Here is a 13175-nt window from a genome sequence, read left to right on the forward strand (position 1 = left end):
TAACATTTTAATCTCTCCACTCGAGCCGCCCTCCCACCTCCCCGTTCTCATAGTTCTAATTCCTCAGTCTTCTTCAGCTGTATATCCATTTCCGTTGGCTGATTTCTGGTGTATATTAAGCGCTCGGAATCAGTTTTATTAAGCCCATTAAAGGCGCAATTAGCATTTAAATCTCTCTCCCTCCCCGCTGCCTCTCTCTCTCTCTCCCGCTCGCTCAGGGGTTCGCCGCCCCCCCTAAACACCCCCTCCCTCTCCATCTCAATGTCTCTGTCGCCAAGGCAACCAGTGCAAGTTCTGCTTCCCCTGCTCACTCTCCCGTTCTGCAGTATGAGGTTGGTGGATTCACTCCGACCTCCCGTCCGTCTCGTCCAGAGTCTCCGGCGGTTTTTTTTCTAACCCGAGCCCGTCGTGTGGTATCTGCCGCCGGCGGTGTAGCGTGTACAAGTGTTTGTGCGAGAGTGTGCCGGGAAGGCGCCGCTAACAGGTCGGGGTGTGGGCGCTGTGAGTTTGCGTGCGTGTGTGTGCGTGTGTGTGTGTGTGCCTCCGATGTTCGCAGGTGATATTTTTTTTTCTGCCGTGTTTGGACGGTGCCCCCGCTGCCTTTTCGATCGGCCCCGGTTCTGATCTCCGTTCAACAGATCCGCTTCTGTCCTCGTCTGCTCCGTGCGCCCTGGGTTCCGGGTGGTAAGCAATGTGTGTGTGTGGTTTCCGATCTGCCTGTTTCTGACGGTGCTGTGTGTGGACGGAGTGGCTTGTTCCATCGGTGAGCATGTCTGTTTCACCTCGGCTGTCTCCGTGTGTCTCTCTCTCTCTGCTGTCCACTCCATCAGAAGCACTTACACCTCATCGCTGCCTTCTCTCTCCTCTCTTTCAGGATGAAGATCAGAAAAGCAGCGTTTCTATGAAAACCTGAAGCTATGGAGAGATGGTGAGAAAGATTGACTGGGAGGAGTGTGCCACCTGATTGATAGATCGATTGATTGATAGATTATTTGGCACGCTGACTGACTATACAGTCTGCCATGCAGACTCCTAGCAGTGTAGGGATGTGTTGATCTAGTTCTGGCTGTAACAGCTGTGCTTGTGGTGTATGTCATTGTAGTGCTGTGGTGTTAAATCGCTCCCAGTCCGCGAAGCCCTGCGTTAACTCCTTCTGCTCTGACTGTCCTCCTGTCAGCTCGGTCTCTCTACCCCTGTCCTGTGCTCAGATCCGATTGGCCGTTCTCTGCCTCCTGGTTGCTGCGGCGACGCGCCCCGTCTCGTGTGACCAGAGTTTGGGAGGTACGAAGGGTGGGAGGGAGAGTGGGAGGGGGGGCGAGACTCCTCCCCCGTTGCTGTCAGTCACCGCCCAGGCCACGCCCACCCCGCCGTGGGCGGTCCTGTGGGGCCCCACCTACGAGACGGAGGAAGACCCGGGCCACGTCCTGGGCCCCCAGGACCCGCACCGCCATCCCGGAGTGGCGGCAGATGGGATAGAGGAAGCGGCGGAGGTCCAGACGTCACAACATCGTCACCGGATGACGGGCATCCCGGCCACTACAGAGTCGCAGCTGCTTCTGGAGGAGAGGGAAAAGGAGAGGAAGAGCGAAGGCAAGAGCGAGGAGGAGGAAGGTACAGGAGCTTTGCACCTAGTGTGTTGAGAACTACATTCCCATCACCCCCTTGGGTCGCGGCAACAGCGATGCATTGTGGGTGGCTTCTCCGTCCAAGAGGATGGTGGGAAGCGTAGTTTCTGTAAATGATTAGGGGGGGGCTGCTGTCAAGTCGAGCCGGGAGTCTACATTAACCCATCTCTCTTCCTCAGTTGATCCTCAGTTCTACGTTACCGTAACAATCTCTTCTCTCCTCATCCTCACTGCGGCCATCATCACAGCAAAACTGTGGTAAGTGCCCATGCTTTTTGTTTTTCCCATCTTTGTTTAGGGCTAGCAGTCAGGCTTCCCACTGCACAGCTAATAGATCCATTACAGCACTTACTGGGAGCTGCAGGCATCAGTATCTGAGCCAGCACCAGATGCTGCAGTTTAATGCCTGTTACTTCCACTGGGTAAAATCAGGCAGGCCGACTGATGGCGATAATATTAAACGTATGAGCACAGCTGATTTGATTTTCTGCTTCGCTGATCCTTTGTGCTTCAGCCTGTAATGTGGAAAACCTGCGCTGGATCGGACATCAAGTTAAAGTGGCCTGTCTTTCTTTCCACTCCTGCCCTCGTAGTGTTCTCTCGCACTCACGGAAGCGTTTCGGCTCCTCTGTGGTCCGCAGCCAGCTCAGTCACTCACACAGTGATCCCCCTTCGCTCTTTCAGATCAGTTTTATTATACCTGTGTGTGCAGGGTTCCCAGCCCTGGTCCTGGAGAAACGCTTTATCTGCCTGATGACTTAATTGATCTGCTTGCTTGTTTGAGTCTTTCACTTTTTTTTTTCCCGTCAGTCCTGTGTGTAAAAAACAAAAATCCCTCATATCAAGGTGACAGTTTCCAAGCCCCTCAGCACCTCTGTTTGGTGTTGTTTCTGATTTAACACTTGTTGTTAGGCGATCAGTTGAGGATGAACAAACAGATGGAAGTGATACTGTAGCAGACATGCCCTCTGTAGGAGGCACCCTGTATAGGACATGCCCTTAATAGGGGTGTTACCCAGTGATAACCACACCCACCATGGGGGGTGTTACCTTGTAACAGCCACGCCCACGGGAGCATGACATTGTGAAGGACACGCCCACAGTGGGGGTGGCTATGTACCATGCCACACCCAGAATGGGAGTGGCGCTGTAACAGACGCCGACCATGAGTGTTTTTTTTGTATCGTATCGTATCATATCGTAAAACACACCTTTCTCCCTCCCTCCCCCAGTTATGACCGGAGCTGCTCGCGGCACACCCCTCCTCTGTCCCGCGGCGGGGCTCCCTCCCTCTCCCTCTCTCTTCCTCGCTCCCTCTCTCCGGAGGACAGCAGACAGACGCTGACCTGCGGGGCGGGACTACCCCGGACTCCTTCCTTCGACCGGGACCGGTCAGTGTCGTCTTGTCCTTGGCCGCCTCTGTCTGTCGATCCGCGCGTCTCCGTACTTTGTCCTTGTGCCCGGTGGTGTCTTCGCTGCTTCGTCTGAGCGTCCGGCAGCCTGCACTTCATATCCACCCAAGCATCGAAAGAGACTGCTCACTGCATTTGTGCTTGTGTGTTCTTAGAAAAAATAAACCCTATGGATCTCGGGTATTGAATGACTGTTTCAGTGTTGTTTTGATGAATTGGTCGTTCGTGACTGACCATAGTGCGTGCTAGTGACTTTGACGGCTGCACAGGTGTTAATAGGATTGATCCGCTGCAGGAGGTGAGGTTTTAACCTGTTGAATGTGAGGTTAGGAGACAATCACGGATGGCAGATACATAAAGGAATCTGTGCTCTGCTTATCAGGGGATCAGCACCTATGTGCCACTGGTGAGCTGGAGTGAATCGTCGTCGATAACAGAGCTAGGCCTTCTTTTGGGCTGAATCTGGGTTTTTTGCTCCGACAGACTTCATTGAACCAAGTTTCGGAGAATGATCATTGCCAGTTGTTGGAGAACAGGACAATCAAAGGTCCAAATGAGATGGTCTCAACAGGAGAGTCTAGTGGGTACAGGGCTCTGCTGGTAGAGACTGACGTGAGTCTGACTGCAGGGCCCTACAGTGACCTCACTCACTGCCCTTCCTGCAGACTCATCTAGCCTCCTCCACACTGCAGCAGGACAACACACTTCCTCGTGCTGCTCATCTTGCATGGTGTGAATGCGACAGTGTTACCATGGATGATCTAGTCACTAGGCTTGAGCCCCATTGAATACTGGTGGGGTGAGCTGGGATGACGTGTGGCATTTTGGGCTCAGAGACCAGCGATCAGACACAGGCTTGTCTAGGGCTCAGAGACTAGCGATCGGACACAAGGCTGTCCAGGGCTCAGAGACCAGCTATCAGGCACAGGCTTGTCCAGGGCTCAGAGACCAACGATCAGGCACAGGCTTGTCCAGGGCTCAGAGACCAGCGATCAGGCACAGGTTTGTCCAGGGCTCAGAGACCAGAGATCAGGAACAGGCTTGTCCAGGGCTCAGATACCAGAGATCAGGGACAGGTCTACGGTCTATAAGAAGAAAAGGAAAGTATCCCACAAGGCAACATCTTGTGCACAGCCGAGTCACAGCCGAGTCACAGAGCACAGCTTCCAGCAGTGACCACACAAGCTTCCAGCCTGGGACCTTCCCAGTAGATCTACTGCTGATCACCCCCTTTGATGAAAATAGAAATCAGCAGAATTTATGTTTATCAGCATGAATTTACCTCTGTCCCGCCTGTACTATAAAATGTCAGTGCACCAGCTACAGAAAAGATTGGTGTTCTCCTTATAAAATGGGTTTTTGTTGTAAGTGGTTTCTTTGGATGCTGGGTATATGTACAGTATGTGTTTGAAAAGAGCTACAGGGAATGTGTTTTACCAGTATTTTACCCCACTTACTGTACTTCAGTGACACTGTTCACACTTTCAGTGGAGTGTGCTGTTTTCCTCTCAGTAGGATGGAGACGGCTTTCAGAACTCATTAAGTGGAGAGTTTAGTGTGAAAGTCTGTGCAGGCTGTTGCTGGTTCTTTTACATGAAGAGGCAGAAGCAGCAAATTTAATGTGATTTAAGCACATTTACACACAGATACAAAAGACAAAGCACCCAGCTTATTTCTAACAGCTTCACCCAATTTAGGGTCATGGAGGACCTTGAGCCTACCCTAGCACAAGGCAGGATACACCGTGGACGGGACACCGGTCCATCACAAGGCACACACAGACACACACACACTCAGATTAGGGACAGTTTTCCCAGAAGCCAATTAACCCACCAGCAGAACTGAACCCATGACCCCCGTACCTACCTAACCACCACGCCACTGTGCCTGCTAAAATGGCCAGGAGGCCAATATAGATATCTCAGTGGCCCAGTAGTGCCTCGCAATGCTTGGGCTCTGGGTTCAATTCCAGACCTGGGGTGCTGTCTGGGTGGAGTTTGCATGTTCTCCCCGCGTCCACATGGGCTCCAGGTCCTCCCAGAGTCCAAAGACGGGCTGGTGGGTTCATAGGCGTCCAGTAGAACTGTCCCTAATGTGAGTGTGTGTCTGTGTCAGTGTGTGTGCCCTGTGACGGACTGGTGTCCCATCCATGGTGTATCCTGCCTCGCGCCCATTGCTTGCTGGGATGGACTCTTGATTGGTCGACGCAGTTAGAAAACAGATGGGTGGTCTCCGCCTGACCCAGGAAATCTGTGTTAATTTTTTTTTTAAAGAAAAGGAAGAGGACTTTTGTTCTTGTGCCCTACTGTGTCACGACTGCTTCATGGCGGATTTCGGCCTGGAGCAAGTGCACACCCAGGGCCTTTGGAGGAGGGCTGTAAATATCCGTGGACGTTTCAGCGGTGCTCCCCTGCCATTGTGGATTAGAATTATGGGTTAATATCCGTGACTGTGTTCAGGCCCAATAATGAAAACAGAAAGAACTCCAGTCCCTGCGAACACTGCAGCCTGATGTAAATCTCTGGAAGGTGCAGTTTTAATAATATACTGTATATATCTAATGTTGTAGTGTTTATATATGTGGCCCATGATAGGCAGAGGAATTAGATTCTTTTTCGACTTGTATTTCATCATTTATTTATCTTTCTTCTCTTCTTCTTTCCCCTTCCTTCTTCCCTCTTTCTCTCTCTCTCTGTCTGTAGAATACCCGTTGTCAATCTCTGAGGCTCTTAATATGTTACTGCACTTCCTGACTCGCCCCCTAGGAGGCGCTCTGGTCCGGACTGTTCCTATATCTTCTCAGTTGATCCTCTGTGAATCTGTCTGCTGGACACTCTTTTTACTGGATCCTGTATTTGTTTCTTGGGTTGATTTTTCTTTCAAATCTTTGCCTTTTGACAGACTGTGAACTGAGGTTCCTTAAGCTAACAAGACGAGAAAGCCATGTTGAGTTGTTCACGGGGCACAATGTTTGTGATCCGCGGTTTCAGTGACAGCGGGGGCGTGCGAGCCAGGTGTTCACAAGGTAATTGTGCCAGGCTGAAACAAAGCCATTGATGTGGTTGTTTCTGCACTGAAACTCTTGCCAGGGCCATTAATTGTCTTAATTTTTATTACTGCAACACATGAAGATCTCCAGGTGGAAGTCACATATTTTCAGAACAAACAATTGAAACAAGCCATGCTAGAAGCCATAAGTATGTGACCGTTACTGCAAGAATTTATTACCCTCTATTGATATTCCCCAAGCAGTGATTCATTGATCCTTATATCACCCAAGCCATGATTGGCCAATCAGGACATGACCTTGCCCATCACTGGGCAACTCTGACATCACACGAGCCATGATTGATTGGCCAATCCAGACATTACCAGAGCCATTACTGGCCAATCTTGACTTGACCTTACCCATGACTGGCCAATCCTGACCTCACCTGAGCCATGCTTGATTGGCCAATCCTGACATCACCTGAAGCGTCATTGATTGGCCAATCCTGACTTGAATTTACCCATGACTGGCCAATCCTGACATCACCTGAGCCATGATTGACTGGCCCGTCCTGACTTGACCTTACCCATCACTGACCAATCCTGACATTAACTGAGCCATGATTGGTTGGCCAATCCTGACTTGACCTGTCCCATGATTGGTTGGCCAATCCTGACATCACCTGAGCCACGACTGATGGGCCAGTCCTGACTTGACCTGTCCCAGGATTGAGTGGCCAGTCCTGACATCACCCAAGCATATCACAAAGATTTCCAGTATGTGCCTTTGTACTGTATATGTACTGTCCATACATACAAAGGAATTACATATTGGCAATGAATGATCTTGACACACAGGCGATCTGCCAGGTAAATCACGGGCCAATTTCGATGTCGCACAAGACGTAGTGTTAAGCATTGTTTTCCTCCTTCGGTGTTTTGTCCTGCCCCAAGGTGAAGCAGAGATCAGTGCAAACATAGTGTATATTTCTATATTTGTTTGAAGGAGGCAAGCTTCTTTAAACTTGGGGTGGTGGGAGGCGGGTGGCGATCAGAGGGTTAAGGCAGGGTTTCCCAAAATCCGGGTCCTCGGAGGTGGGGGGGGTCTCCCCTTGAATTCTGTTTTTTGCAGTACCCCCAAGCCGACAGAGTTCCTAGACTCCCCCATTTGTTACAAACACCAAACAAGCCGTTTTCTCTGCGACCTGATGGCTGTTTGCCCTCTGACCTCGCTCTCCAGGAAGAACCTGCTGCGAGGGTGCTGATGTCATCAGCTCTGGGACAAAAAAAGTGGGAATTCTCTGCTCCCCCCCGGTACAGCTGCTGCCGGTCTGCTGAGTGTCCCCAAACAGGCTTATTAATCAGCGATCGCGGCTCAGGCGCCCTTCACCCAGAATGCTCGGCGGTCAGATCACTAAGCCGCCAGGAGCAGCAGTTCCGCACCCTGGGGTGCGAAGGCTGGTTTTCCCTTTCCCTTTGCTATTAAAATAACGAGGGGTTGTTGTTTTTTTTTTACAAAAAAAAGAAAGGTGTGTTGTTTTTTTTCCAGCAATACCTGTAAGGACACGGCTGGGTCAGCTACACGCCTGAAAAACAGCAGGCTGAAGGGCTAGCCAGGCCCCCTGGCACAAGAGCAGTGAGCCCGTGTCGGGGCTGGATTTCAGTTTCGGACCCCCACCGACGCCCTCACCCCTGCCGGAGAGGGAGGGGGCGACCCCAAGGAAGGTGTATGGAGGTTTTGAGGGCATACACTGTATGCTGGCTTCATTCCATCACAGTATCTGCTGTAGAAACAGGAGGCCCAGATCTGTCTCCTCTTCTCTGCCATCTGTATTTGACTCGAGAGTTGGAATCAGACTTGATCCCGCTGACGGCCCACTGAGGGACCTCCTTGTGTTCTGTCCTTAAGATGGGAGTGGAAGGTCAGGGATATCCCCTAAGTACCCCCACAGTCTGGGCGTGGTCAGAGACACTGCTGCTGGAGGGGAGCGTGTCCCACTGAAAGCTAGTTTAGGAGCCTTGAGCTGGAGTGTGTAAAAGACCCCCCTTCTATTTATAAAAGGGTCATCTTGTACTTTCAGTCGATTACTTGTCTTTCGGTTCGTGGTGGGTTACACCTTTTTCTGACAAGGACTGCCTGGATATTGATTGTAATATTGACCGTATGTCTATGTGTCGCAATGTTGCATTGATCAATAAACGGGAGTTTGTGAAATACTACATCAGTGTCTGTCTATAACCAGGAACCGAAACTCCTCCATGTCACCTCTCCCATACCTGGAGGCTCTTAAGCCAAATTAAGTGGGATTGCACTAACTCGAGGACAAGTTCTAGCCTTAAAACGAACTTTGTGGGACAAGCTCGCCAGGCATGGGGTTGAAGCCGACACCCTGGTTTTTTTAAAGAACTGTCTGGATGAGATCCTCCAACCAGGACAGGAGGTGCTGCTTTACCCAAAGGGTAGTGGGAGGGTGGAACAAGCTGCCCAGCCTTGTTGTTGAAGCCGGTACCCTGGCTCCTTTCATGAACCAGTTGGAGGAGACCCTCAGGTTAATTAGCTGTTAGCTATCAGACAGGTTGCATGAACCAAATGGCTTCCTCTTGTTTAAAAAAGTGTTGTTTTCTTAAATTTTTAAGTATTGCATATTTACTATACTAATAGTACACGGGATGGGAATATCTTTGAGTTTTGTATTTTATGAGACTTAAATAGGAAATTGAATTGGGGAAAAAAACAATGTTTATGTCAAAATCTCTACAGAATGTTAAAAATGTGTATCACAAGATAAAGACAAAGCACTTATCTTACTGCTGACACCTTGAATCAACAACACAAATTATAGGTCTTCTGCTAAATAAAACCCAGCCTCCAGCAACAGCATCCAAACAACACTTTGAGAACAAATTGGTAACAGAGACGAAAATGCATTTTGTCCGTTTTTATCCTGATTCTGAGGTTGAGAAACCGCTGTTCTTTCACATAAGTGCGCTTCAATCCAAGATACTTGGACTACTTAATGATACTGCATGATAAACAGCTTTTTCTTTTATTCTCTGAATAGTAGTCAGAAAACTGGAACGTTACTGTTTCAGACAAAGGTTAGCTTCTGAATTGTTGTCAAAATATTTTTTCAGCTCATTGTGTAGTTTAGTCTTCCTCTATATATCTCTCATGTATGATAATAACTAGCTTTGCATTTTGTCAGAAAAGCTGATGAATTTGATCTGAAGGATATGGCATTCATCCAACCATTTTCGAAACCGCTTTATCCAATAAGGATTTGCGGGCAAACCTGTTGTATCATTGCTGGGGCCCTGGGTTCAATTCCTGGGGTGCTGTCTGTGAGGAGGTTGCATGTTTTTCCCCTCTGTGTTGACGTGGTGCTCCAGGTTTCCTCCCATAGTCCAGAGGCATGCTGGTGGGTTCATTGGCTTCTGGGAAAATTGGCCCTGGTGTGAGTGTGTGTGTGAGTCTGAGTTTGCCCTGCGATGGACTGGCATCTGTTCCGTTTTGTCCCCTGCCTTGTGCCCATTGCTTGCTGGGATAGGCTCCAGCTCCCTGCTCCCTTTGTGGAACAACGGATGGTTGACCGTTGTGTGCCGAGAGAAAGCGTGAGACCAGTCTAAGGATGGCTTTGGCCTCTGATGTCTTTGAAAACCAGTGAAGGATGCAGGAGAGCTCTGTGTAATGGTGACTAGGGATAGAGAGCCCTTTAAAAATCTAAACTCAAAACCTTCTTCTTAGAAGAGCCTTTACTTGACTGGTTCTGTTCTTTACCTGTTTGCTCTCATTGTTTTTTCTCATTGTGCATATCTTGTGTATTTTTTTTGTTGTTGTTGTGGCTCTGCTAAGCGTTTTGAGGAGCCCGCTTTTAAAGGCGCTATATAAAATAAGGTTTATTGCTTAAAAATAGCTGAGAGCTGAAGCACACTTGTGCTCCAAACTCTGCCGTTTACAACAAGGCTGCTTTATATTGAAAATACATCAGAGAGGACAGACAAATATGCGGCTTAATTACAGGAAGAAAAAAAAAGGTTTTGGCATTACTGCCAATGCAAGTGATTATTACCGTTTTTAAGAACAGTTAAGAAAAGAAGGGGCTGTTCAGCCCGTCTCGCCTGCTTGGTAGTGAGAAGTTAATTGATCTGAGGATGTTATCCAGCTGTTTCTTGACGGAAATCAGGGCATGGGCTTCAACAACATGGCTGGTGGCTTGTTCCACACCCCCGCCGCCCTTTGTGTAAAGCAGAGGCTCCTGGTGTCAGTTTCGAATGCACTTCTGCATCCTCTCTGGTTCGTGATTGACAGTTCATTGGGAGGAAGTGCATTGTGTTCCCTTTGTCGGCACCCTTGAGGATTTTGAATACTTGTATCAGGGTATTTTTGTAAAAAAAAAACAAATTAAGCCGGAGAATTTAAATGAATCCACGAGCAGGTGCAAATTAAAACACAGCTAAGCCGAGGTCAGCAAGCTGTGGGAACCTGTACCAAATATTCCCTCTAGCTGTGGAAGTGCAAGATGTCATGTTAGATTCATCTTTATTCATTAAAATCAATTAAAATGTTAACAATCTGGCCAAGTAATAAAAACACCTGAAAAAATAAAGAGTGTGAAGTAAATCACCAAGTGGGGGAAATGGCCTGATAAGCAACTCTCGTACAGGTCCAAGATTAATACCGTTAAAAGATTCCTTCTTTCCTCCTTTACATGAAAAAATCTGTCCTGCAGAGTTGAATAAGTATATTTATTTTGAGAGGTAACTGAGTCACTATAAGAAGTGAAGAATCTGGAATATACAACCATTCATTGCAAAGGAAGCAGTAACAGGTTTATTCCATGCTGAAGAAAGAGAGAAAACCCGACATTTCGGCTGTGAAGCCTTCTTCAGGTGTCGAGAGTCGCTGATCATTTTCCCCCACTTCGTGATTGACCTCATGCTCCTTGTTTTTTCACTGGATTTGATTACAAGGCCAGATCGCTAACATTTGAATTGATTTGAACACATCAAGATGAATCTAACATTAAATAAACAACCATTTACGTACAGGCGGGGCCATGTTCTCGAGCAAGCCAATCTGTCAGAAGTGATGGAGAGTATGGAGTCAATGTGATAAAGGGTTTGGGTTTTTTATTCAATTCACTAGCTACATGTTACTTCACTAGAGGAGATTACTTTTTTTTAAACAAGAAGCAAAGCAGGATTGAAATTGCCTGTAAGGGGAGATGCCTTAATTTAGAAAATGTACACACCGTACATATATCCCTAAATATGTACAGGGCGGAGCGGGGGCTCTGTGGCTAAAGATCTGTGCCTGTGGCTGGAGGGTTGCTGGTTTGAAACCCGCAGCCGGCAGAGGAATCCTACTCCGTTGGAGCCCTGAGCAAAGCCCTCAACTCCAGCTGCTCCAGGGGTGCTGTATAAATGGTTGACCCTGCGCTCTGACCCCCAGCTTCTCTCCCTGTCTGTGTGTCTCATGGAGAGCAAGCTGGGGTCTGTGAAAAGACAAATTCCTGATGCAAGAAACTGTATATGGCCAATGAAGTGATCTTATACTTTTTTACTTCAAATGTACCCCCTCCTCACAGACGTCATTCATTTTATTCATTTGTTAGTTTCTCCCGGGACTTGGAAGTTTTAAACCTCTTCTGCAAGCGAAGCCCTGGGACCCAAAACCAATCCGATATTGGACACATCCCGTTATCCCACCACCAGACACCTCCATTCCTGAGGTTTTCCGTGTTTCCCCCTAGGCCTTGAGGGCCAGAACTTGTGCCTCGTGGATAAATTGAGGGTTCGGTTCAACCTTTTCCAGCCTGGCCCAGTTAAAAGAAAGAGAAGGGGTGTTATCCCCGGTGTCCTGGCCTAATTCCCCCCTGGCCTTTACCAGTCATGGCCTCCTAATAACCCCCCTCTCTGAACTGGCTTCATCACTCTGCTCTCCTCCCCACTGAGGGCTGGTGTGTGGGGAGAGGATTGGAGCATCATCCAGGTGGGGCTGCACACTGGCGGTGGTAGTGGGATTCCTGCCTGTAAAGAGCTTTGAGTAGAGTGTCTAGAAAAGCGCTATAGAAGCGTTAGGTATTATTATAATAACAAGCATTTTGACGGATGTCTTTGTCTAGAAAAATGAAGTGTCTTTGTTCGGCAGAAATCGCAGCCGACAGGAGACTGATGAAGCACAGCGAGTCCTGTGTGTGCGCGTGTGTGAGCACAGCACTCCACTTTTACCAGGCTGCTGTGTTTCTGCGAGTCAGTCTGGGAGAACAGGTAGGATGTGATGTGTGACACACACACAAACGTACAACGCCCCCTCCGACAGGCTCGGAGAGAGAGAAGCCTGCTGCTGCTTTCAGGTTTTTTTCTGCAATCAAATGAAGTACAATTTTCCCACGCAAAGGTGTGAAAGAGAAAACAAAACAGCCTTGTCTCAGGACTACCCCATATATACCTGATTCTGCGGCATACATACATATATACAGACATACAGTCTAGGCCTTTGAAAAGCAAGTTCCCCTTAATGTAATGATCTGATTTGTTGGGCACCGGAGAACTCTTGTTGAAATGAAAGCAAGTAGACCCTGTAGCTCTCCAGGGTCTGGGGTTCGAGACTCCTCTGCTGGATCCCCAGTCCAGAATTCCACTGATATAATCGTCTGCGTGGCTGGGACCCCTGGTTCAGTTCCAGCTCCGGGGAGGGGGGTGTCTCACGGCCTTGTGGAGAATTTCCCCCTCACGCGAAAAGCCCGGTTCCGGATCCACTCCTCGCCTCTGCCCTGCGTGTGCTCGCGCGCTGTGTGTCTGAGCTGGCACCCCAGCAATCCCTTCCCTCCTCCGAGCTAATTAGCGCAAAGAAAATCTCCCATCTGTAAACCCCGCGATCTCCCGAATTAGAATTGCAAATGAAGGCAGAGACGTCATTAATTCCAGCTGGGTTTAGACGGGGGAGAATCGGGCGGGGTGGGAGGGGGTGTTGATACAGTGTCTAAGCACGAGGACAGCGTGCTACAGTGCTGCCGTCCTGAGACAGGGAGCAGGGCGGGACAGATGTCCTCGCTGTCTGGCAGACTGGACGCGTGAAGACTGCACCGACAGCGAAGGGGGGGTTGATGACCAGCCGGGAAGGGTTCAACGGAAAATCTTGCGTCTC

At 49.0% G+C, this 13175-nt stretch overlaps 1 protein-coding gene across 2 annotated transcripts; it reads left to right on the forward strand.

Moving 5' to 3' along the window:
• Positions 1 to 228: 228 nt before the first annotated feature.
• On the forward strand, positions 229 to 8245 carry pianp (PILR alpha associated neural protein). 2 transcript variants are annotated; one of them, XM_015337968.2, is made up of 6 exons: positions 229 to 332; positions 875 to 928; positions 1178 to 1611; positions 1805 to 1883; positions 2858 to 3016; positions 5740 to 8245. In XM_015337968.2, the coding sequence occupies exons 2-6, from the start codon at positions 918 to 920 to the stop codon at positions 5759 to 5761; spliced, it is 705 nt and encodes a 234-aa protein (XP_015193454.2). In that variant the 5' UTR covers positions 229 to 332; positions 875 to 917; the 3' UTR covers positions 5762 to 8245. The 2 variants fall into 2 exon arrangements, with proteins under 2 accessions (XP_015193454.2, XP_015193453.2); XM_015337967.2 differs by having other exon boundaries at positions 292 to 684.
• Positions 8246 to 13175: the final 4930 nt, after the last annotated feature.

Source organism: Lepisosteus oculatus, chromosome 23, assembly GCF_040954835.1.
Source record: "Lepisosteus oculatus isolate fLepOcu1 chromosome 23, fLepOcu1.hap2, whole genome shotgun sequence".
NCBI lineage: Eukaryota > Metazoa > Chordata > Actinopteri > Semionotiformes > Lepisosteidae > Lepisosteus > Lepisosteus oculatus.

What these genes read in the sequence shown, in the direction of transcription:
- pianp (XM_015337968.2), top strand. An exon ending in ATCATCACAGCAAAACTGTG is followed by an intron (nt 1,884 to 2,857) that starts GTAAGTGCCCAT and finishes TCCCTCCCCCAG; the next exon opens with TTATGACCGGAGCTGCTCGC. An exon ending in CCTTCCTTCGACCGGGACCG is followed by an intron (nt 3,017 to 5,739) that starts GTCAGTGTCGTC and finishes CTCTGTCTGTAG; the next exon opens with AATACCCGTTGTCAATCTCT.